The sequence below is a fragment of the Xiphophorus hellerii genome, chromosome 1 (genome assembly GCF_003331165.1).
Source record: "Xiphophorus hellerii strain 12219 chromosome 1, Xiphophorus_hellerii-4.1, whole genome shotgun sequence".
NCBI classification, from domain to species: domain Eukaryota; kingdom Metazoa; phylum Chordata; class Actinopteri; order Cyprinodontiformes; family Poeciliidae; genus Xiphophorus; species Xiphophorus hellerii.
The window spans coordinates 17,304,109-17,328,930 of NC_045672.1; the positions used below are offsets into that span (position 1 = coordinate 17,304,109).

General features: G+C 41.1%; 2 protein-coding genes across 4 annotated transcripts; both read left to right on the forward strand.

Moving 5' to 3' along the window:
* The first annotated feature begins 8,229 nt into the window (after positions 1-8,229).
* LOC116722115 (cysteine and glycine-rich protein 1-like) lies at positions 8,230-16,000 on the forward strand. 2 transcript variants are annotated; one of them, XR_004339712.1, is made up of 7 exons: positions 8,230-8,527; positions 11,151-11,260; positions 11,690-11,858; positions 11,939-12,068; positions 12,142-12,238; positions 15,084-15,215; positions 15,246-16,000. XR_004339712.1 is itself a non-coding variant. In XM_032566269.1 (6 exons), exons 2-6 carry the CDS (start codon positions 11,152-11,154, stop codon positions 15,158-15,160), a joined length of 582 nt encoding a protein of 193 aa, XP_032422160.1. In that variant the 5' UTR covers positions 8,230-8,527; position 11,151; the 3' UTR covers positions 15,161-16,000. The 2 variants fall into 2 exon arrangements, 1 of the variants encoding a protein (XP_032422160.1); XM_032566269.1 differs by having other exon boundaries at positions 15,084-16,000.
* Positions 16,001-16,292: 292 nt separating this feature from the next.
* On the forward strand, positions 16,293-19,035 carry phlda3 (pleckstrin homology-like domain, family A, member 3). 2 transcript variants are annotated; one of them, XM_032566340.1, is made up of 2 exons: positions 16,293-17,074; positions 18,561-19,035. In XM_032566340.1, the coding sequence occupies exon 1, from the start codon at positions 16,645-16,647 to the stop codon at positions 17,065-17,067; it is 423 nt and encodes a 140-aa protein (XP_032422231.1). In that variant the 5' UTR covers positions 16,293-16,644; the 3' UTR covers positions 17,068-17,074; positions 18,561-19,035. The 2 variants fall into 2 exon arrangements, with proteins under 2 accessions (XP_032422231.1, XP_032422226.1); XM_032566335.1 differs by having other exon boundaries at positions 16,294-17,107.
* The last annotated feature ends 5,787 nt before the right edge of the window (positions 19,036-24,822 follow it).

Below are 24,822 nucleotides of genomic sequence, written 5' to 3' on the forward strand. Positions count from 1 at the left end.
CATTCTTGATTCCATAAAAAAAATTAAAACAACTGTAAAATATCCCTTTAAGAACTGCCTGCTTTTGGGTATGGCCATACTGTGCTTTCTCATTGATTAGATATGCAAATAAGCCACAGAAAACTGACTTGTTTGGGATGCAACTGATATCAAAAACCACCACTGCTCATCAAGAGTAACTTATGCCATTGCATGCATACAAAGTATACAGAACTGAGTCATGGGGACCCTATAATGCTGACTCAAGCTGATCCTGTCACCCCTGGTCATAAAATCCCCCAACTGGCCAGCTTTTCTTCCAACCAAGCACTGCCTTCTCCCATCTTTTCACTTTATTCCCGACAGTCACGCCACTGTGATCGCATTCACTCTCAAAAGAGAAAACTTATAATTATCTCTGTTTACACTGTCACTAAACAAGAAAGACCACAATACATCAAAATGAACTAAAAAAAAATTTTACGATATAAAGTGTAAGTAAGTAAAATGAGGATAAGGCTCGACTTACCCTCTCTCACTCTTGTGTCTGGCTGAGTGTCTGCCTTTCTTTGCCTCTGTCTACTTTTGTGAGGCTGGCCGGCGTACATGTGTATTTGTGTCTATAATCTCACCTTCTATCACGTCATGCCGCTCCGCTGCTGCCGCAGTACGCCTGCAGCCATGTACCCGCCTCTACCTCTCTCTCTCCCTCAGTCTGAGTAATGGACCTGTTGGCTGGAGTCCCTCCCTCTCAGCAGTGAAATATAAACCCAGCTAGCAAAGACAGGCTGGTGCATTAGCTAGATAAGTGTATTGCTGTGTGTGTGTGTGTGTGCGTGCGGGGAGGGGTGGGGGTGGGGGGGGGGGGTGGGGGGTTCGTGTGTGTGTGAGCAAGAGAGATTTAACCTCAATAGTCTGAGTAGCATATGACAATTAAAGCAGATTTGGCTCCAAATGTGAAAAACCTGACCCCAATCATCAGATTTTCAAGATCTAATTGTTGAAGAGGGAAAAAAAAAAGAGAGAAAAACTGAGAAAATCAACAAACTGGGTTAAAAGGAGATCAGCTGATGCAAACTCATGATTACACTTAGACACCTGATGTCTTTATGTGCTGGAGGAGAGGGACAGTCTCTCCATCCATCACTCCGTTTTGTCCCATTCTACTAATGAAAAGGGAGGGGCAAATGAGAAACAAGGGAGACACAACCAAGAAGAAAGGAGGAGTGATATGAGCAGGGAAAACATTGTACCCCAATCAGCATAAAACATCAGCTGGCATACTAAGATAACAAAACATATCGATTATTGCAGTTACACTGAGAATACCAGTAAGATTATTGACTATTTTAATATATAAATAGAATTTTGATAGGAAAATAGAATAAAGACCTGCTAAATTTGTTAGCAGTTTTCAAATAAACTTGTTCATTGTGCAGAATATTTTACCTTTTGGCTATTCGGATATTTAAGGACTTTGACCTCCACTCTGTGTACGCACATCACTCATGAGCCACTTTTTAGCTTAGTGGAACAACAATGTTGTCAATAACGCCTCATAGGAGGTGATAAATGTTCTTATTTGAATGCTGTCTTCTCAGAGGAGATGAACAGAGCACAAAACAATAGACAGAGATGTCTCATCAGAATATGAAAGCAGCTTTTGTATTCTTCTTGTTACCAAGAGCTAAACTAGCAACTCTAAACAGCAGATTTCTCCTCACTTTGTGTTTCCTATTTTGTTTATCACCAAACCTCTGGTTTTTCTTATCCGCTGTGTTTTGGTACCACCCTCTAACTGGAACTGTTTTTGTTTCTGTTAGCGTGTGCCACTAATGCAGTCATAAAAATCTATCCAGCATGCAGATGTTTGTATAGATCCTAAGTGGAACCTGGGAGACATGTACAGATGGTGAAATTTACATCACATATGCTTTGGACTGCAGCAGTCAGCAGAGCGAACTGGGAAGTATGAATTAGGCTTTTATTCATTATGAAGTCATTCAAAGTTTAATTTAAACCCGTTTCCCTGTTCATTTTGCTTCATCACTACCCTCTTTCCATAATTCCTATGCCATTTCCAACTATTCTGTCTAGGAATTTCAGCTCATGCTCTCACACCACTGCTGCACATTCATTCGCTCCAGTTGTCATTGTTACAAGATGTAAACTCCCTGTTCAACACCTTCTATTTAAATTCTGCTGTTCCTTGTTCCTATTTTGAAAATGTCTCATTTATGAACTCATGTTTCTTGGGTGAAGGGAGGTTGTTTAAGCCAACTGCACAGCCAGTGTGCAGCAACAAGTGGGGCAAGGGCAGCCCTATGCTACTCTGTTCTTCAGATAGTCTGGTAAAACTCTTGTCAAACTCTGGTATCTCAAAAGGACTTGAAACCAAATAAAGGAAATTGCGGATTGTGTGAATGCAGTTGCATTTTGTGAATTTAATATGGTTTCTTTTTTCAAACAAGTTCATACATAATCAGCTGACTACAAGCTATAGGTTCAATTTCTTCTCATAAAGGCTGTGTGGCGACAAAGCTCAAAGACTCTGACCCCATCGCCGGACACTGAAAATGCCCTTCGATCTTGTGCAACAAACTACCGTGTAACCACTGTGTCTCGTTCACAGACGAAAAACTTTAAATATTTGAAATTGTACTTCCCATGAGCTTTTACAACTGCCCTTCCAAATTACATCTTGGTATTTACAGTCTCTCTGAGAAACCTAGTTATTTTGTAATTTTCTTTTCTTGTGGGATCTTTTCCTGTCTTCAATTATAGTTCTGTGCAAAGCCACATTTGTGTTTTGCTCTGGATCTCCGTGTCTCACTCCCTCCCTGTGACCCTGTTGTCTCCCAGCTCATATTTCTGCTTTGCTGGCTTCGGTTTTGCACACTGAAACTTGGGCCCCATGTAGCATATTTAATGGCAGCTATAATACAAAATAAATCAATGCGTAGCAATCCCTGTTGCAAAGTACAATTTCCAACATCTTCTGATAAATATGATTTCTCAGACTCCAACCCATTTTTTTGCTTACAGTTGTGTAAGCAAAAAAAAGATTTGATGCATTTTTGTCAACGCTTGTTGCTTGACCTGTTTGACTGGTATTCAAGCTGTCTAACTGATAACATATTGATCAGACTCTTACTTGGTCTATAAGCCCCCAACATGGAGACGTAAGCATAATGGAGTATCTGCTCAGTAAAAGCCATTATGCAAATAAACATAAAGCTGCTCAGCCAGGCATGACAAAGTGATGCTTGCTTTCAGAACACAGTAGGTCCTACGCAATGAACAGCCCCTCCCCCAAGATGCGTACTGTACAATACACATGACCTCCTCACTCCTCCCTCTCATGTTTCTTCATACTAATGTGAGATGCTTTGCTGGTAATAATCCATGTGTTACTCACCTATTAATCCTAATATTATCATCAGGTGCTGCTCCTGTTTTCTTCAGCTCTAAGCACATGAATAAAAACTGTAAAACTTCTGCAACCACAAGTATGAAAAAAACACACTCTCACATGATCTGTTGCTTTGTCCCTGTGTTTCATGAAAATGGGAAGTGACTTGTAACAGAGGATTATGGGTAGTGGTGTGCAGCAAGCGTCTGCAGAGACTATGAGTTTGTGTGTGTTGAGTAGGGTGTGTGTTGATGGAGTTTGTGTGTGTTGAGTACGGTTGGATGTGGGGGTGAGGGGAGTTAATGTCATAGCTAATCTTCTGATGTCCCCTAGGGCATGTCCCCTCCCGGGAGAGAAGGACTCTGTGACAGACGCTGTTTTGACAAAGGGACGCTTGTGTCACCATCACACTAGGAGCAGACTGATGAAAAAAACAAAAAGGGGGGGTACAATTTCAACATGCTGACTGTCTGGAGCCCCGGGCCTCACATGTGTGGTCTAAATAAAATCTCTGCATCAGAACACAAAAAACTTACAAAAAAGTTCAAATCTCTGCATCAAAACACAAAAAAGTTAATCTAAAACTAACAGATTAGTTAATTTTTAGATTAATTTAAAGGTTTTCTGTAATAGCAGAGACTTTCTTTATGAGCTTAATCCTTCATTATAAAGGTTCCATCAGCTTTATGAGTTAGTCTCTAGCTCGGAGGTCAGCAACCCGCGGCTCTTTAGCGCTACCCTAGTGGCTCTCTGGAGCTTTTTCAAAAATGTTTGAAAATGGAAAAAGATGGGGTGGGAAATATAATTAGTTTTAATAACATGACACAATCATTCTTAATGTTTTCCAATGCTATAAAATTGTGTAGAATAAATATTAAATTTCAACATTTCTGTCAACGAAGATTTGCGTCAAAGCCTGTGCCACATTTCTTTCAGCTGGGCAGGGTGTGAGGCAGGTGGCTGTAGTAAACAAACCGACGAGTGTGTGGTTGGAGCGCAAAGGGAAAAGAAAAACATAGCAGAGGAGAGATTCTACAATTCTTGGACCGAATCATTTGCATTCATTGCCAATGTGGAAGGATTACCTTAACATTTGCTCTGTAGCGAGAAGTTGTCAAATAACAAAAAGAGTACCGTACTTTCCGGACTATAGAGCGCACCTTACTGTAAGCTGCACCTACAAATTTTTTGGAAAAAATGGAAACATACACCGGCTATAAGCTGCATGGTTCAAAGCGTGGAGAAAAAGAATGACACTTGGCGATATTGTGTTTTGTTGCTCAGGTCTGAGGATGGTTGCGTGTCAAAAGAGAAGAGGATGCTGCTATGTTTTACCATTGCACTGACTTGCTTGGCATTTGCACAGAAATCAAACTTAAACTGTATTAATTTAATTTTATATACTTTACCTTTTCAAAAGGCTACTGCTTTATTTTTATAACTGCAGGTTGTGCTTTACTGCACTCTGTTTGTTGCCCAGATAAGCGGCAAGTTATGCACGTTCCGTTTTGTTGTGTTTTTCCGTCACACACTTAACAGTGATTATTTACAAAGAGCGATCGTTATGCAAACTACATTTGGGAGCAGGTTTTCCGAGTTCCAAAAGGAAAAAAATGACTCTTTCCCTGTCGATCTTCATAATAAAAATGACATCAAAAATCTGATTTCTTTAATTTTATCAAAGTAACGAAACATAATACATTCATATTGGAACGAAAGGTAAACTTAAAGCACCATTACACAACAGAGTAGTCACATGGTGCGTCATTCCTTCCAGGACGCACTGCAGGGAAAATAAACATTTAATCATGAAAGCTAATTATGTACACATGTAGTCATTTTGATAATAGGCTAATATAAACACTTTAAAGCCTGTTTTGCCTTCATTATAAGCCTTATATAAGGCTTTTAATTTTTTGCAGCTCCAGACAGATTTGTTTTTTGCTTTTTTGGTCCAAAATAGCTCTTTAAACATTTTGGGTTGCCAACCCCTGAGATATAGACCTGACATCACTGTCACCACCAGATGATGCTACTGTGCCTGTCGTAAATCACAGCGCCAGAAGTCAAAAGTAAAATAAATACTACTGGATCTTTTTTTATTTATAAGCATTTTCTAAGCAGATAGGAAAGTCTAGGACCTTTTGAGTTGTAAGACTTAAATTATGGTTTATTTCACTGATCAGTTTTAAAACTGCGAATATTTCACACTAACGCATGTTAAAGAGAAAAATCCAGTATCGCTATCACTTATGTTCTGATTAATAAATATTTTTGAAATATATTTTTCACTGTCTATGATTCAGGAGTGATTTAGTTCCCTGATTATGTTTTGATTCAGCAGACAAATTAAGAGTTTGACAGCATCCATCAGCTCTGCATGTTTTCAGAACGACCAGCACTAAAAGCCACAAATAGCAAACAGATGTATGGCAGTGTAGCAGTTGCCTTTCTGCTAATGAGCCTTTATGACTGCTTAATGATGTAGTTAAGTTGACATAAACTGCCTTTACTTCCAAAACGCTCTAAAAAAAACAAAAAAACAAGCAAAGCCATTTCAATAATTTTTTTTTTCATCTCATCATTCTCATCAAATACTTTTTCTCCAAACATCTTGGGTGAGGGAAAAAGCAGCAGCACCACTTTACCTTCACTGTGTTTGTTGCAGTATTGATTAGCAATAATCAGGCAAATAAAGTCAGATTTTGCTTGACATCTATGATCAAACTGAAGAGATTTAATTCCTGATTCAAATCTACATAGAATCCAATACCTTCCTTTGGCATTTTTGCATAAATAAACTTAAGTGAAACAAGCTGAATGTAAGTTAGCTTAATAAATCCTTATTTGCCACTGTTTGTGAATGTTGGTCTTTAATTCTCACAACCACCACACGATGGAAGCAGATCATTCTGTGTCACTGATCCTTATGGGATCTGCTTAGTCAATACTACAAATATTTTGATTTTTCCTTGACTTTTGCATCATTTATAAGTTATTTCAGAATAAAGTTAAATCTACTACAATCAAAATCTTATGTTGTTGCTGTCAACATTCACAAATTATCATTTGTACTGTAATTTGACCATATCACTAAACATACAAGTGAACCTTAAATAGGTTATGTATGTGTCTGTTCTGATAGCTCACCTTCTGCTGTTTATTAAACATTGGAGATAATTTATTTGAGAGTTTGTGTACAGTATTTAACATTTTTTTATTGTCAAGGTTTTTTCTTTTCTTATATAGCTAATTTTAAATAAAATACTTCACTTCTATATCCATCTGTAATAAATATTTCCTCCCTTGATAAGAGAAATTACAATGTTTTATTCTACACTAACAAGTTGCTTCAGTGAGCTTTTCCTTATTCCTTCTCATTCATTAAACATAACTACAGTAATAAACTTGGAACTAGAAAATTTCTGAAGAAATTTAAACAGAATCTGCCAAAATGTGCCCGTCGGTTGGAAATCAACGTTCTGATGCTAAAAATTAGCATCAATGCTAAAGTAAGCTACAATGTACTGTAGTCAATAGCTTGTGGAGAATTAGAAGAATGTTGACATGGACGTCTTCCATTCAGTATGCTAAACTTAGTTTATAATCTAAAATAGGCCTAAAAGCTGTCAGTAGTATGTGGGGAATCAATAGCATGTTTTTTTTAACTTTGACTTGCTCCATTCAGCATGTTAGACATAGCTAATAAATAAAAGAATTGCTAAATTGCTAATTTTGTGTATAAACTCCGTCAAGTGCTTGTTTTTTTAAATGAGATATTAGATTCAATGTGTTGATGCATTTTGACATCCTTCACCCCTGAGGTAATTTTCTGCTGCACTATGCAAACGTCCCCATTCACTTTCAGAGCAGTTCCACACGATAAGATTTGTTGCCATGCGCTTGCGCAATGTGAAGGAAAGAAGAGATGAGCTGTACACACTGGCTGCGAAGTGAGAGAAATGTGATCGGCTTTGGTGATCGGCAACAAGAGACAGTGATCGGCGATCACCGATCATACACTTTTTCACGGAAATCGGCCGATTATGACCGGTGGCCGATCGATCGGCACACCTTTTATTACAACACTGTCAGATAAAGACACAGAATGCCACCATGTTTATTTGTGAAGCGCAGGTTTGATGGAAAGAGTAGAAACTTTGCCACCATAATTTAAAAAAGGCGGCTCGCATGACCTCATGAAAAATTAAGCGTTCTAAAATGGATCCATTCTGGAACCCAAAAATGATAGTTTCTGGTCTCCCAAGATGACAAGTCTGTGTCAATGCACAGAATACATAACAAAAATCTTTTATGGATACACGAACCTAAGCTCTTGTCCGTGTGGATAAGGCCTTAATTTGCTTATACCTTGGCTGGCTCTAACTAAGCATACTAAGTAGTGTGTGCTACCCATGAATATTAACCTCTAATGCACCTCTGACCATGGTAGTTTGGGTTCTTAAAAAGGCATTTTTGTTAAGAGTGCAGATTTTTTTTGTCATGAAAAGAACCTGGTTTTGACATTGCTTCATTTAAATAAGCTTTAATCTCTAAACACAAACCTTTGCTATGAATATGATTAAAAAGTTAACTAATGCAGGTAAGATATTACCCCTTAAGAGAACCTCACCCCACAATCTGAATTTTCTGTCATACTGAGATGTAAATACTGGAATTTACAAGAAAATTGTACACTTTTAAAGCACCTTTAATTTTTTTTAAAGACAGAAAATGTAAATTCCACTTTGAAACATGGCAAACCACTACCTCTTTTAATCACCCCTGACCCCACCTACTTTCACTCTGACTCTCTCTCGCTTGGTGAGTTACTCAGAAACTTCCCTCTTCCTCAGTACTTTGCACATTGAAGCCACAACAACTGAAGCTCCTCCCTTTCAGCACATCTGGACGAACACTGAAGAAGAGAACATAACTTATTTTTGATTTGACTTCCACTACTGGGAAATACAGTAAAACACACATAACCTAAATTTGTTCTTCAACTAAAAGAGCAGTAATTGTATACTGGTGTTCAGGAAACGACTGGTTTCCTGAACACACCCTCCTGCACTGGGGCTGCATCCAACTTCTTTTTATCCTACGTCTCAGACCAACAACATCTACCAACTTTAGGTGAGCAATGTTTTTTTTTATTTTATTTTTCAAACATATCTATCTTCTTATGTATGTCTGGTTCTAGTGACATAGCCTTCGCTACAACATGATTAAAATATACTGAAAATAACCGGTGGAAACAGATATCGAAGTTATAGGTTACTGCAAATAGTGACAGAAAGCTATGACGTATATCTGCTAATCATAAAGCAGGGAGCAAGGGGAAGTAATCTCACAAAAGTCAGACGAAACCACGTGTAATTTATGAGCAAACTTCCTGATTTGTAGCTGTTTGCACTCCCACACCCGCTGACTGTGCAGCTACATGTTTAAACTTGCAGTGTTAAACAGCCAACATGTACTAGTACTCAAATTCAGCATGATTCTCTAAATCAGCTTTCCCAACCCTGATTGTCTGGATCCATTCTCCTGCACGTGACCCTGCAGCAGAGCATTGACCCTTACTCCTCAGTGTCCATATTGTAGTTATGTAGGATGTCCTCAGAATTTCAGTGGGTCTTTCTTCTGGAAATGTAAGTAATTTACTTAATTTAGGCATAGGGCTCATTCAAAAAAATGTCATCTCAACTAGCTTGCAAAACAAACCGATCCAGTTTATATGCAGAAATATATACTCAAATTAGGTCCCAGCCTGTTGCATCATGTCTGACTTTGTAGCAATTTCTCCTCCTAAATGAGCATATGGTGATAGCAGACACTTAATTGCATTAGGTTTTCATAGCTTGTACCAAAACTTAATAATGAGCATGAATGTGGCGACAGTGGAAAGAAAAATGCTCTTTAAACAGGAAGAAACCTCCAGCTGAACCTAGTTTCTTTCTTTGCATGTTCAAAAGTGAATCTGCTTCTCATTATGACTTGCAAACTTGATCTAGAGGCTAGGAACTGGAATGTTGTCACACCATGGTACTTATCTCAGGTCCAAGCCTCTAGCCGCTTCCTCTTAATCTACCATTATAAAACTGCTGTAAAATCACAAAGAAGTTAAATTTAATTACTCAGTCTATTGTTTTAGTATTCTGAAACTCTAATTTTGTTTCCCTGTTTGGTACAAAAACATCCCTGAAATATCTGCTTTTACTGGTCTCCAGTATGTTTTGTTCAATATAAGATACACAAACTTCAGTCTTGAGTAATTACTTTAGTTTGCACACTTCACATTTTCTAAGAAAGAGAGAAAATGTGAAGAGAGCTCCATATTTACACAAATACATCTAGGTTCACATATTTGTGCCTAATTTATTTGCAAGCTGTTTTTTTTTCAGAACCCAAAGCCATAAGTCAAGATAATAAATTATATAAGAAAGCATACACTACCTAAACTACCCTTAGTATATGTTGTGTGTTATTCAATTAGTTTGATTTTATAAATAATACGCCATTTATATCATGATTTGATTATGGCGAGGAAAGATTTAAAGCAACTCTTACCAAACTGACTTTGTCAAATCAAGTAAACTAATCCCACTAAAAATAATTTGATGCTTATAATGATAGAACATCAACATCAAGGCATTAGACACTCCTTCACATAAGGTTTTGCTATACAATAAAATTGTATTCAAATCAACAGCATTTTGTAAGTCCTCTTTAGTTTGGGAGCCAACTGTCCTGGGTTTGGTCAAAAGAGTTTATCATGAAATGACTTGCTCTGAAAGAACAGGAAATGTGTTCAGGATTATAGGAAGTGATTAAAAACAGAGTTAAAAGCTTTGCTCCCTTAACTGATAAGAGAAAAGGAAATGATATTTGAGCAATGGCACATACTGGGTTTTCATCCTTCTGAAATAAACAAACAGGACAGAGGGATGTAAAACAAGACAGTCAGTCAGGATATGTGAACCAAGGGCAGAGAGGTGGGAGGGTTTACACAGTCAGGAATGTGGAAGTGGAAACTCAAGGATTGATTGGGAGGGTCATGCCGGGAAAAACTCAGGATGGAAACAGACTGGATTCCAGAGTCTTTTACATTCTGAAAAGCTTTGAAATTCCTTAAAAAGTCGTGGTTCACATAATGCTCACACTAACTTTGTCTGCTTTTCCAACAGAGGAACTGTCATCTGTTCCCATTTAGCATAACCTTTCCTAGACTTTCCATTACTGGTTTGCTTTTCTTTCACAGAAGCCATACTAGCAGACATGAAATTACAGTCCTGAATAAAACCAGAATTACAGACAACCAAGTATAGCTTAAATGTGCTTTACATAAAACAAAAATGGTTTTGTCAAATTTATTAGTCCTCCAATCCATCTGTTTTGCTTCTTCAGATGATTACCTTTCACAGGGACATGAGACATTAACTATTTCCTTTAGAAATAGATATGATACATGCCATTTTATATCATGTTTTTTCTCTTTTCCAACAGAGAGCAGTTAACAATTTTGTGCTTTTTTAGATTCATTAATTAAGGTCCCCAATCTTTAAAGGTATCTGTTTGTTCCTGCCTAGCTGAGAAAATAAATAAAAATAAAGCGACCAGCCAGACCTCTCTGCAAAATCAATAACATTTACTGATAGTTTTTCCACTATAAAACGAGATATAGCCATTTTTTTTCTCTTTTGTCAGTATTTCTTTCACAACACTTTGGCCTTATTTTCAGTTTGCTTTCATTCCCCAGGATGCCTTTGGGAGGAGGAAATAAATGTGGCCGCTGTTCGAAGACAGTTTACTTTGCTGAGGAAGTCCTGTGTGACAAACGGAGCTTTCACAAGTCCTGCTTCCTGTGCAGTGAGTACACTATTTGTTGTTTTCTCTGATTGTAGTTATGGAAACCACAAGACTGATTCCCTTATTTATTTAATTAAATCATTATTTTTGTAATGTGCAAGTCACACCTCAAAATTCTAAATTCTTAAAAGAAATTAAAGCATGTATTTTTATCTTTTGGTCTCACGTACTGATATTAAACTTTAGATTTCAAACTGCAGTAGCAAGGTGAGGGTTCATGGCCTTCAGATGATATTTGCAATATTTGTGTTCCCACTTTGTTATCAGGCATTCCTGCAATGGAATTTAGATGTGAACATGCTTCTTCAGAAACGCTGTGCCATATAAGGAAGAAATCAGGGGCCTGTCTAAACACATTTAAAAAACACAAATATGCAAAACAATAATAAATGCATTTCTGCCTGTCTGTGAATGTTATTATTTGTGTAGTGGTGTGTGGGAAGAACTTGGACAGCACAACTGTTGCGGTCCATATGGATGAAGTCTACTGCAAAGCATGCTACGGCAAGAAGCATGGGCCAAAGGGCTATGGCTATGGCCAGGGTGCCGGGACCCTTAGCATGGACAAAGGAGAATCATTGGGTATTACCCATGAAACGTGAGTAATGCACATATTAAATTCTGGATGTCTGTTTTAGGCTCTTCATCAACAGTTTTTTTGTCCTCTTCTTCCATCAGACCTGCCCCTCATTGTCCGACCACAAACGCAAACCCTTCTAAGATGGCTCAGAAGTTCGGAGGGTCAGACAAGTGTCCCCGCTGTGGCAAAGCTGTTTATGCTGCTGAGAAAGTGATTGGAGCAGGGAGTGTAAGAAAACCTCACATATGCAGAAACATTCAAGTAATGACTAGTATTATATTAATTATCTTCCTCTTTCCAGTCCTGGCATAAGATTGGGTGTTTCACCTGTGCCACATGTGGGAAAAGCCTGGAGTCAACCACACTAGCTGACAAGGATGGAGAAATCTACTGTAAAGGTAAAATCCATGTCTTCAACAAGATTAGGAAATACAATTACAAAGCTTTAAATTCCCTCATCAACCATACTTGTGTAAAAAATTAAACCCTATATTGGTATTGAAGGAAGACTTCTTTCGGACGGTTCAAGAGTGAATCGATATTTTGAACATTTTTGCTTTTTACTATCAAAAGCAATGTTCACAGGATATCAAAGGCAACATGAAGTAGATTTACACCTTACCTTTGAATACAGTCCATTTTCAAGCTCAGAGATTTCATAAAAGAAAAAAACTAATAAAAAGAAGAGAAAGACAAATGACTGGTCATGAAGAATGATGCATAGGACTATCCAGAGGAGGGACATTGTTGAGCTAATAATTCCAAATATATTTCCTTCTTGGTGTACCTCAATGCTTTAGATTTTTTCACAATAGTAAAGACCGACAAAGAAGGAAGAGAGAAAATGTATCTTCTGGTATAAACCAAAGCTGAATCCGTTTAAAATTATGTGGTGTGACCTGATAATTGCTACACAGAAGTGATACACTTGAAAATATGTAACATTTTTTGAAATGGACAATAAACCAGCAACAATTTGTGTCTATGATGAGCTTTTAATCACAAAGACTGAGCCCTGCATTTATAAGAAAAGTTGTTTTAACAAGACAGAAAATTTTGGGCCTTCACATGTATTTTCACAACATGCGACTGACTTTGTTCTATAAGTAGGTTATTGCAGTACTACAGCAGAAAATATAAAGAAATCCCAGCTTGGTTGAGTTTTAGTCTATTATGAAAAACATACATGGTTACAGAGGCTGTCTTCATCAGTTTTATTAGAGACTGAATTTTGAACTTATATAACTAATCTTGAATTTACAACACTGAATTTTTATCCTGTGCAATTATGTATATGAATTTTGAATTGAATGAATTTCACCTGCAAATCTGGTGGTGACCTACGCCAAAGAAATCAGCACTAGATTGAGCTCTGTGACTTTTTTTGCTAATTATGCTCCTTTGACCATTTGACACCAGACAAAGTGGAAAAAAATCATATGGGACAAAAGTTCAGTGGGACGATGTCTCAAAAAGTGAGATTCTAATGAGACTATGTTTCTTCCATAGCAGCAGCCTGTGAAGTCCAGGCTTGACCCCAGCAAAAACAGAACCAACAACTTCTTTAAACAAGCAATTAAAGTCAAACATTGCCAAGAGCAATATAAATATTGCCTCATTATGAAGATCCCTGCCAGAGCATACTGTATATGCTAACATCAATGCTAACATTGTCACATTTCATTTTGTTTTCTTTGAGTTGTAATAACCACAATAAAACAGCAGGGGGCTCACTAATGTGACAGTCACTTTCAAATACATAACATTAATAATGGTCATGGTTATGTTACCTGCCAACCTTGGATGGGCTGAGGGTAATGTTGAAATATTGTTCTCTCAATGTGACACTGTGACAGAAAAGATCAAACACATGTTCAGCTTCCTTTAGCATCTAATAGGAATGTTTATTCTTCTTCTATGTAATACTTCAGGTATCAATGAGTAACTGCAATCGATAACTCTTAAATTCAGTACATTACAAAGCTATGATATTCCTTTAAACCTAACGAGAATTATTTTTAACATGATCCATTTAACGTTACGAATTTTATCAAATGAAAAAAATCTATTCACAGATGGCTTTTAATTCTATAAACCACATTAGTTTTTAGTCCATGTTTCTCATACCTATTGTATTTTTAACTGTGTTTTGCTTTTAACTATTTTAGTAGCTTTTGCAACTTTTATTCTGCACAAATATACTTTTAACATTTAAGCATGTTAGCTTTTAACTGTACTAAACTGAACAGGTGTAATGTTCCTTTAATGCTGTCTCTTTACTAAACTTCACATACAGGCAGCCATTACTTACTCAATGAATAGCAATATTGCTTCTCTGGTTTTTGCAATAACCCATAAAGAAGCATCCATTTTACAATTAAAGAGACCAAAATAACATATTTTGTTTGAGAACCATTTGGAAATATGTGAAACCCAATCAATTCAAAGTGAACTCAGTCTTTCAGCTGCCCCTCTGCTAGCTAACACACGTGCAAAGTTCGCAAGCATTAGCTTTAATTAGTTTTCAGAAATGTCTGTGTTCTACACAACACTAACCACAAACTGAATGGCGTGACTCACTGGTTGATACTCGATTTAATAGCCTCTTCAACTTTTAAAGATAACTAATATATATGCATCAAAATACATTTTTACTGACCTGTGATATAGAAGAGACGTGACACACACATTGAACTTCCTTTAGCATGTAACACGAAGGTTTCTTCTTCTATGTTTCCTTTTCTATGCCACCAATGTGACCGGCGCCCCCGAGCGGTTGTATGTGGAATCACACTGAATAACTGAAATAACACTAAAGAATTTATTACAACGAAAAATTAAGGATAGAAAAAAGTTTTTCGGGTGCCTATTTTTATACTTTGTGTTTTCATTTACTTATAACTGAAACCTCCTTGAAAATGCCCGCTCTCCCCATTTCAGTTAAACATCCCAGAAATCAGAATTTTTAAAATTGCTTTATTTTCCAGGAGCACCAATAAAAGTGCCAAAGTTTGTTTTTTTTCCCCCAAAGAAAAAAAAACGTTCCTAATTGTTTTTGTTTCTCCTCTGATTGTACTCAAATTAAAATTTTATTTATTGTGATGCTTTTGTACCCATATTTACCAGGGGTGGCAATAAGTACTTAAAAAGCAAAGATAAAAGTCTGCTATGAGCCTTTAGTCAGTGATCTGAAATTGATACTGATCGAGTGTAAATTGATGACACTGTTTTTGTTTCTAACAGGCTGCTACGGCAAAAACTTTGGTCCCAAGGGATTTGGGTATGGACTAGGAGCCGGAGCGCTGGCCCACACCCAGTGAGATCCGAGTCACGTCTCCATTATACTGAGCTGCTTTCCAGACCAGCACGGGGCATGCATCCTTCATGCATCCTTCATGCATGAAGGATGCATGAAGGATGCATCCTTCATGCAATACTGCATTATAATAAACTCCAAGAATCACCACACAAACACAAAGAATGCAAACGCTATTTAATCCTAAGCCTTGTTTTTTGTCTCCAGCCTGTAATACAAATGTTGACGACAACTTTTTGGCCCTGAAAGAAAATGAGCTCCAAAGATTTAGTCTTGGAAAGGGCCAATATTGTTTATGCATCACACATATATTAGCTGTACAGTGATTGAACTAATGCTTTGAATTACCTTTGGATCAGAGTGACATGTTTGGTTTTCAAGAAAATTCAGACATTAAATGCAGTAAATACTCCCCGTTTGTGTGCATTTTATACTTAAAAATGAAATAGCTTAGTGTAACAAATACAGCTTATCATTATATTATGTTTGCACAGGAATATAACTAAAGCAGCCAGGCTGGGTGGATGCCTTTGCGTTTTAACGAACTGCTTTCTGCACATTTTATTATTTTTTTCTCATAACACTGTCATGGCACTCCTCATTCTGAGATGATCACATGAGATAAATCCTGTATGATGTCAAAATGAGAGAATAACAATACCTTCGACTCTCTACTGTCAGAATGTGGGGAATGCCAGAAAGGACCAGTGATTACCTTTTTCTTTTTTTATGTTTGGATTGAAAATGTTTTTAAAAGATGTTAATGTAACTTTTTGACAGTATTCAAAAGTGTGTTTACTTTGTAACATGAACCACATACAATAAAGCAACTTTATATTAAAAATGTGTCGTGTTTTTTTTTTCTTTTTAGAAAGAGGTTTTCAAAAACGTAAAAAGTAAATGACGCATTTCCCATTTAAACGTGTTTCGTCCAGTCTCCTCTCTTTCTCTACACAAATCCAAAACAATTTCAAGCGTCCCAACTCGCATTCCTGTCCGTATTCCTACTCTGTGTAAGAAAGTGAGAAAGTTACGATGGGCAGCATGCTGAATGACGTGTTTTACATTTCATACTTGCGTCGACCGAGCTATTTCGGAAGGGAAGGGAAGCGGCGTGACGAGTCCACGTACCTGTGTAACTGTTCATTCACAACCACTCTCTCACGCACGCGCATCACTCAGGAGCGAGTTTCATAAAAGCCCGCATCTCCTCTTCCCGTCAGCAGCCAGGAGGCGGGGTGCTGGAGCTGAAGTGGGTGAAGGTCCACAGTGGAGTCGGGCATGTCCAAACATATCTGGTCAGACCAGCCGGCCAACCTCCACGCACGGTGAGCTGACACTACGTATAGGCTGAACAGAAGGTTGTTATTATCCGCACAGTCAGGCTCGTCTGACGCCGCTATGTTTTTGTGAGGAGCTTTTAAACTGAAGTGAATGGGCTCGTCTGCTGAAGACTAGACACTGTGAGTCTCTTCGTGCGGTTAGGTCATGTCCTTCCCGGTGAAAGTGATAAGAGATGGGCTGCTGGAGAAGCGCAGCAGCGGGCTTCTCCAGCTGTGGAAGAAGAAGCGCTGCGTGCTCACGGAGGAAGGGCTCCGCCTGCTCAGCTGCAAAGGCAGAGGCAGTGATGCTCCGGGGTCGGCGTGGAGCTCCAGAGCTAAGGAGCTGCGCTTTGAACGCATGGAAACGGTGGAGTGCGTGGAGTACAAGCGAGAGATGGTCTACTTCACAGTGGTCATGGCTAAAGGGAAGGAAATAGACTTTCGGTGCGCACAGGAAGGCACGCTGTGGAACGCGGAGATCGCCTTGGCGCTGGTCCGATACAAGAACCAGCAGGCCCTGCGGACCGGGAGGACCCGGCACCTGTACACGGCGCCCTTAGGCAGCACCGGGGAGGATGAAGTGCTTTGACTGGGCGGTAAGATCAACACTGGTGAAGGTCAACAAAGTGGTAGGAGCAGTCCTTTAATTGGACGTTATCATTATTTTGTTTTCTATGATGCACAAGGGTGTTGCTTATGGTTAAGCTGTAATAGGATGTAAATTTTGGTTTGACCTTTACATCAAGTCCTTGTTTTTGGGACCAAAAGCAAAATCTGGCTTGAGAACCCGAAGGCTCCAGTTGGAACCCATGTGTTATCACCGTTGGATTAACTTGAGTATTAAATGAGTCTTAATGACATGAGGGCCCCATTAGAAAAAGGGGCACAATGTTAATGTATTGGCCCATTTTCATGTAACTGAACAGTGGTTCACAGCCACAGCTGGAGCAATAGGCAGTGCCACCTCACTCTATCTTCCATACAGCTGGAAGACAGTTTTCTAGTCTTCTCTGTCTTTTTTTGGAAGGTATAATCAATAGAAAAGATATGAATAAAAATGTAACTAAGTTATTGAACTTATAGTGTGATTCTTAATCGCATGAAAACAATCAGGGCTGGACATAATTATTTATTTTCATCTTTTACATTTTCCATCCAAGGAAATGTTTGATAAGGAATTTCGAAAGCAATGTCCTGTGGTATGTGCCCAGTTATGAAGGATATTTAAAATATGTGTTCATCTATGAGCTACTAATTAAGGTGTGTCATACGTATAGCATTACATCACCACACCCACTCATGGTCAAAGTGTTCCTTTCATCAGAAGCTGTTGAGTCAAAATCCCTCTCCCCCCGTTCCTAATAGCAAACGTTCTGCTGCCAACAACCTAAAAACCAGCAAACACTGATGCATCCAACAGTTTATTCAAATGTAAACAGACACTTGGGAGTAAGGTAACGCATATCTGACAGTCTTTCACCAAGTTCCTGACATGGTTATGTAAATGCACCACTCGAGTGTTTAGATGCTCTAGTCACTCCTAGTCACAGATCTCAGTGTTTCTTTACTATGGTTACCAGTCTTCTGAGGACACAAACCACTCTCTACTCCTCACTCGAGGACATAATTACGATGCAATGCAAGACTCCAGAATAACATCTGCTTGCCTCTCCCTCAGCAGGCAGCGGGGTATTTTTAAACATACACACTGAGACACACATTCACACAATTTATTCTATGCTTATGAAGAAAAATGCAGGCAAAACAACGTGGTGTTTTTTTTGTTTTTTTTTTAGTTTTCAACATTTATGTCACATTCTAGTTATATACTGAAACCAGTGCCTGAAACCTCAAGTGAACCGAGAGTCTGAAAGTCTGAACTATGAGCTCACAGATCAGGAATCCACAGCAACGCTTCCTTAAGCGAGCTTGCTGTAGCCAAGCGCCCAAATTAACCGTGTAGCTGTGGTAACAGTGTAAAATAAGTGAGCGCACGCTTGTGGATCATCAGCTGCCTGAATGTTAAAGATATAATTTAAGTAATGGCTATTAAAAATGTTTTTTTTTTCTTCTGTTTTTCAGACTCCCTACCTCCTCAGTTTGGGACTAATAGAAGGTGGGGAGGGATTCCCACATCTTCTGTTTTGTTTCTTTTCTGCACAGCAACCTGGGATGTGAGGGAAAACCCAACAGTGATGATGGATAACAGGACCAGGAACATGCACACTGTTTGAAGTTTTTGCTGTGGTGGCAACTTTTGTTTGTTAAAAATTAACCATTCAGAGACTTATGGAATATTTAAAAACATTAGAAACTGTTAAACTTGAAAATAGTTCACCCTTTGTGCCTTCTTGATTCAAAAATACTACTTAAAGCATCACTTTAAAGGATTTTGACACTAGAGTAGAAAAATAATGTTTTTGTACAGACTTAACTCATTCATGAAGTTTAACATGAAGAATTTTTTTCCCCTGAATTCTTTGGAAGATTCTCTTAAGTGTGTTTGCTGATGTGATGCACAGTATTACAAATATGTAAATAAATTCATTCTTAAGCATTTTCTCTTACATGTATTTCTTTACAGGTCCATTGTTGAAATTACACCTTTTTGAGATTTAAAGAATTGAGACTGATAAATAACTGACAATTTTTTTTCCACTTTTACTGTGATATATATCTTGTATAGTTCAGCTTACAAACAAAGCATATTATTTTGCTCAAATTAAATCAGCACATTTCGATTTAATTTTAGCATTCACTCTTGGGTAGGAGTCCACACAACTGCCACTTTTTAACTTAATATTAGTTTTAGTGACTGATTATCGTTTTGCATAATGGATCTAAAAGTTCCAGATCGGTTTCTTCAGAGGACAACACGTTCTCCCACAATGTTTTGGGAGCTTTTAGTCAGTCTTGGATGTTTTCTGTGGAAAATAATACAGCAGTCTTGCAACTTTCCTCCCTTGTCCAGATATAGAAAACACAGGAGGTTGTTGTCACACGTAGACCCAGAACACAACCAGTACTTTTGGAAATAACTGCAGCTCCTTCAGTGTTACTGTCTTCTTGTCGTCCTCCCTGACCAGTTTCAGTCTGGTGCGGCAATCAGTTTTGGAAAAATACCCTTTTTTAATTTATTTCAGTCTAATATTTTCGCCAATCATTGATGACTATGTTCACAACACCATAGTTTTAAGCAACATCTGTGCTCATCATTGGTCATTTTCTACTGTAAAATTATTTGTAACTTCTTATGTCCCTGGCTGAAGGATGTAAATGTCAGAAAAATCGTACCAGGATGAATAAACTTCACCGCAGCTTCATTAGATTATCTCTAACTGATGGAAGGTGTGACTCAGGAAGACCATGCTAAAATTAAATCAAAGCACGCTTCAACAAAGTTTTAGCTAAAATTAATGCAATTAAGTCATATTCATCTAACCTTTTTGTTGTTTGTGTCTTATCTCCTGAAAGATTGATGATTAATTCTTGTTCCAGTTTTGTATTTATTTTTTGTTTTAAAACCTTGTGATTGTAACATGGATGTTTACACTTTCAAGAGTCACTGTATGTACATCTGGACAGAAATCTCTTCATGCTAAACAAAAACTGCAGCTCACTTTACGGTCAGATCACTCGTTTCAAAGCGCATTTGTTTCCGGTTGAGCAGTAACTTTGCCTCCAGAAAACCCCCACGTTTGTCCACACACACAACAATGCAGAGAGTGGAGTTGCATGTATGTCGGAGTGAGGACACCTTTTGTTCAGAGCCGTGTGCAGGACTAATGAGGAGCAGTATGAGCCAGAGGCATGTGCATGCAAACACCCACCCACACAATATTCACCTACAATAGCACACCCAAAATGAAATTCAGCAAGGCCCAAGAACTCGCAGACTGTTGTTTGCAAGACAGGCTTTTATTGTTTCTTTAAGGGTTGTTGTGCATGTGGGATTTAGTCAAGAGTTTTGAAATTTGTGTGCGTGGGTGTGTGTGCGTGTGTCTGTGTGTTTTCTCCGGGAATAAAGGCTTGGCTGTGTTGTGACTACTCCTGTTACTGTGGAAAACCCCAATGCAAGCCATACCACATGCGTCATCGATGGACGAAGAGCAGCATGAGAAGCAGGGAGACACCCTCTTATGGATCTTTGTACCAAACCACATGTGCTGTGGGGCTGATGTAGAGACAGGTGTAAATACTCACACAAAGATGTTAGTGAGGCTTTCCCAAATGCTCAGTGGGGCCTGCTTGCAGTACTTCCTAGAAATAGTAACCGTGTGTGAGAATGTGTACTTTCATGTCATTGTGAAATTTCTAAAGACCTTACTACAGGCTTTGCTTACTTTGCGGAATTCAAAATGTGCACTAACATGCAGTTACGTACATAAAGTAACTCATCAAGTAAAACTCAGAGGCGGGTAGATACTGGTTATATTTACACAACTGCCTAAAAATATACATAGGAGTTGTTATCCAGCACTGTACTTTTTACTTTTGCTTGAGTAACGTTCTTAACTTCCCTGAATGAAGAACGTTGTTTTAACCAAAGCAGCCTTTAATATACCAGATTTTGAACATAACTTAATCCACATGTTGTGATTAAATGTTGTGATCATTAGTCTGTACTTGAGAAACCTGTTTACCAAATACCTTTTTACTCTACTCATCTTTTACCTTTTACTCTACAGCAGAAGATTGTCAACTATGTCCAAAAATTGACTGCCTATGATTCCACTTTAAAAATGAGCCTATGTTACGATGTTAGACCACAAGAGGGCAGTCTCTCCTATGTGAAATTGATCAACTTCTTTCATGTACATGACGAAAGAAGTGTACATGCCTGTTGAGGAGCAAAACTTATTTGCTCCTCAACAGATTACTTTTAACTTGGGCTTTTTTATTGGGTCAAATATGAATACTGAAGATAGTAAGACGTATCTGGATATCAGACATTGACCTGGATAAATACAAAAAGCTGTTTTGGATGTCAGCTATATTATCTCAAGACCCTTTTTTAAAAGTACTTTTCACCTAAGCCTAACGGCTGCTTGTGCCTCCCTTGGTGAAAACCGTTTCCATCAATCACTTGTGGTGACTAGCAATCAGTATTCTACTTGAATTTTGCTACTGTTTTTGAAGAACCTACTTATTTCAACCACTGGCGAGGTTTTCGGCATGAACATCTTGTTTAAGGTCATACCACAACATCTCAGTCAAACTTAGACTCCAAAACCTTCTTTCCAGTCAGTACCCGTACCTTACAACGCTGGTCAAGAATGGACTCAGCAGATTCGGACTCCTTGTTAAATGTCTTGGATGCTCAGTGGATACAAATCCACCAACAGCAGTGTAAGTGTAGGTGTCTCTTGACTGCGCCCACTATGCTGGAATCTTTCAAAATTGGTCAGGGGCCAGGTTTAGCTTTCAGAGGGTTAGTTACACTTTAAAAAGTCAGAGGACAATTTCAAGGCATCAAATTGAAAAGTCAAATTTCTGTTGAGTTATGTATCTATTGCAATTTTATAGCAACTGAAAGTAACATAGTTACTTGATTTTACTGTAAAGTGGAACTATTTACCTGGAAAATGCATAAAGTATTACTACATTTGATTTAGGTTTTGTATCTACGTGTCAGGATCTGTGTTTTTCTGTGTTTATTTAGAGTTTTCTGTGTCCTTAGTCTCTTCGTTGTCCTGTCCTCCCCTTGATTGTTCCCAGGTGTGTCTCGTCTCTGTGATTACCCTCCCGTGTATTTAACTCCACCTGTGTTCCTTGTTCCTCGTCGGGTCCTCGTCTATGTCAACGTCAATGTTCGTCTATGTTAGCTTCTGTTCGTCGTCGGTGTGTCTCTGTGCGAGCTGCCGTGTACTGGACTTATTTATTATTAAAACACCATAATTCATCTTACCTGGGTCCGCTGCGTCTGCCTCACCACCAACACCACCCGCACCTCATGACAGTAGGACCCGACCAGACCGATGGTGAGACAGCAGCTCATGGCCCAGCACGACCCGGAGGTATGGTTCCAGCAGCAGTTGGAGTTGGCTCAGCGGGATCTCTACAGGGACGTTGAGATCCTGCCATCTCCGCTGCTGCTGGAAGAGATGGGACTGGTGTCGGACTACACCCTGGCGATTAGCCAACGCCAGATCCTACCAGTCCCCACCCCAAAGCCCTCCGGATTCGGCCCCCGCCGTTACTCACGCCGGGGGAGACAGCGACGTGAGCCGCCGGTGAACCCGGCCCCTCGTCGCCTTCCGGATCCGTCACCTCCGCTGTCAGCCCGGAGACGGCGACGTGAGCCGCCGGCAGACCCGGCCCCTCGTCGCTTTCCGGAGCCGCCACCTCCGCTGCCCGCTCGGAGACAGCGACGTGAGCCGCCGGCAGACCCGGCCCCTCGTCGCTTTCCGGAGCCGCCACCTCCACGGTCAGCCCGGAGACAGCGACGTGAGCCGCCGGTGGACCCGGCCCCTCGTCGCCTTCCGGAGCTGTCACCTCCGCAGCCGTTTCCAAGGCTTCGCTGCGGCTCGCCCCCGCGGCCGGTTCCAAGGCTTCGCTGCGGCTCGCCCCCGCGGCCGGTTCCAAGGCTTCGCTGCGGCTCGCCCCCGCGGCCGGTTCCAAGGCTTCGCTGCGGCTCGCCCCCGCGGCCGCTTCCAAGGCTTCGCTGCGGCTCGCCCCCGCGGCCGCTTCCAAGGCTTCGCTGCGGCTCGCCCCCGCAGCCGGCCCCGAGGCTCCGCTCCGGCTCACCTCCAGCCGGCGCATCCGAGGCCGAATCAGCCGGCGTTCAAGCCGGCGCACCGGAGGCCGAATCAGCCGGCGTTCCAGCCGGCGCACCCGAGGCCGAATCAGCCGGCGTTCCAGCCGGCGCACCCGAGGCCGAATCAGCCGGCGTTCCAGCCGGCGCACCCGAGGCCGAATCAGCCGGCGTTCCAGCCGGCGCACCCGAGGCCGAATCAGCCGGCGTTCCAGCCGGCGCACCTTCCGAGACTCCCAGTGTTCCTTCCGAGACTCCCAGTGTTCCTTCCGAGACTCCCAGTGTTCCTTCCGAGACTCCCAGTGTTCCTTCCGAGACTCCCAGCGTTCCTTCCGAGACTCAGACTCCCAGCGTTCCTTCCGAGATGACTCAGACTCCCAGCGTTCCTTCCGAGACGACTGAGACTCCCTGTGTTCCTTCCGAGACCCCCTGCGTTCCTCCTGAGACCCTGACTTTCTGCGTTCCTCCTGAGACCCTGACCTTCTGCGTTCCTCCTGAGACCCTGACCTCCAGCGTTCCTCCTGAGACCCTGACCTCCAGCGTTCCTCCTGAGACCCTGACCTCCAGCGTTCCTCCTGAGACCCTGACCTCCAGCGTTCCTCCTGAGACCCTGACCTCCAGCGTTCCTCCTGAGACCCTGACCTCCAGCGTTCCTCCTGAGACCCTGACCTCCTGCGTTCCACCCGAGACCCTGACCTCCTGCGTTCCACCCGAGACCGAGACTCCCTGCGTTCCACCCGAGACCGAGACCCCCAGCGTTCCGACCGAGACCCCCTGTGCTCCACCAGAGACCCTGCCTCGGGGGGCTCGTCGTCGCCGTCTGTGGGCGGCCCCCGGGACTCTTCGCCACCTCCAGCGCCGCGGACGGCCGCCGGACCGCCTCCGTGGTTCCCGCCTCCAGCGCCGCGGACGGCCGCCGGACCGCCTCCGTGGTTCCCGCCTCCAGCGCCGCGGACGGCCGCCGGACTGCCTCCGTGGTTCCCGCCTCCGGGGTTCCCGTCTCCGTGGTTCCCGCCTCCAGCACCGCGGACGGCCGCCGGACCGCCTCCGTGGTTCCCGCCTCCAGCGCCGCGGACGGCCGCCGGACTACCTCCGTGGTTCCCGCCTCCAGCGCCGCGGACGGCCGCCGGACCGCCTCCGTGGTTCCCGCCGCCGCGGACGACCGCCGGACCACCTCCGTGGTTCCTGCCTCCTTTGCCTCCGCCCACCCTGTGGGTAGTTTTTTGTTTGTTTATGGACTCTTGGCCCTTCTTGTGTTTCCGCCCACGATGGTGGGTAGTTTTTTGTTTTTCTGGACTCTGGCCCCCCATCCGGCGCCCCTCCGCCCACCCTTGTTGTGTTTTTGTTTTTTGGGCGTCTGGTAGCCGCCCTTGAGGGGGGGGGTACTGTCAGGATCTGTGTTTTTCTGTGTTTATTTAGAGTTTTCTGTGTCCTTAGTCTCTTCGTTGTCCTGTCCTCCCCTTGATTGTTCCCAGGTGTGTCTCGTCTCTGTGATTACCCTCCCGTGTATTTAACTCCACCTGTGTTCCTTGTTCCTCGTCGGGTCCTCGTCTATGTCAACGTCAATGTTCGTCTATGTTAGCTTCTGTT

Bases quoted from the DNA above. Each gene is read 5' to 3' on its own strand.
- LOC116722115 (XM_032566269.1), top strand. From the start codon at position 11,152: ATGCCTTTGGGAGGAGGAAATAAATGTGGCCGCTGTTCGAAGACAGTT. The intron at 11,859-11,938 runs GTGAGTAATGCA...TTCTTCCATCAG, and splicing joins TTGGGTATTACCCATGAAAC to ACCTGCCCCTCATTGTCCGA. The intron at 12,069-12,141 runs GTAAGAAAACCT...TCCTCTTTCCAG, and splicing joins AAGTGATTGGAGCAGGGAGT to TCCTGGCATAAGATTGGGTG.
- phlda3 (XM_032566340.1), top strand. From the start codon at position 16,645: ATGTCCTTCCCGGTGAAAGTGATAAGAGATGGGCTGCTGGAGAAGCGC.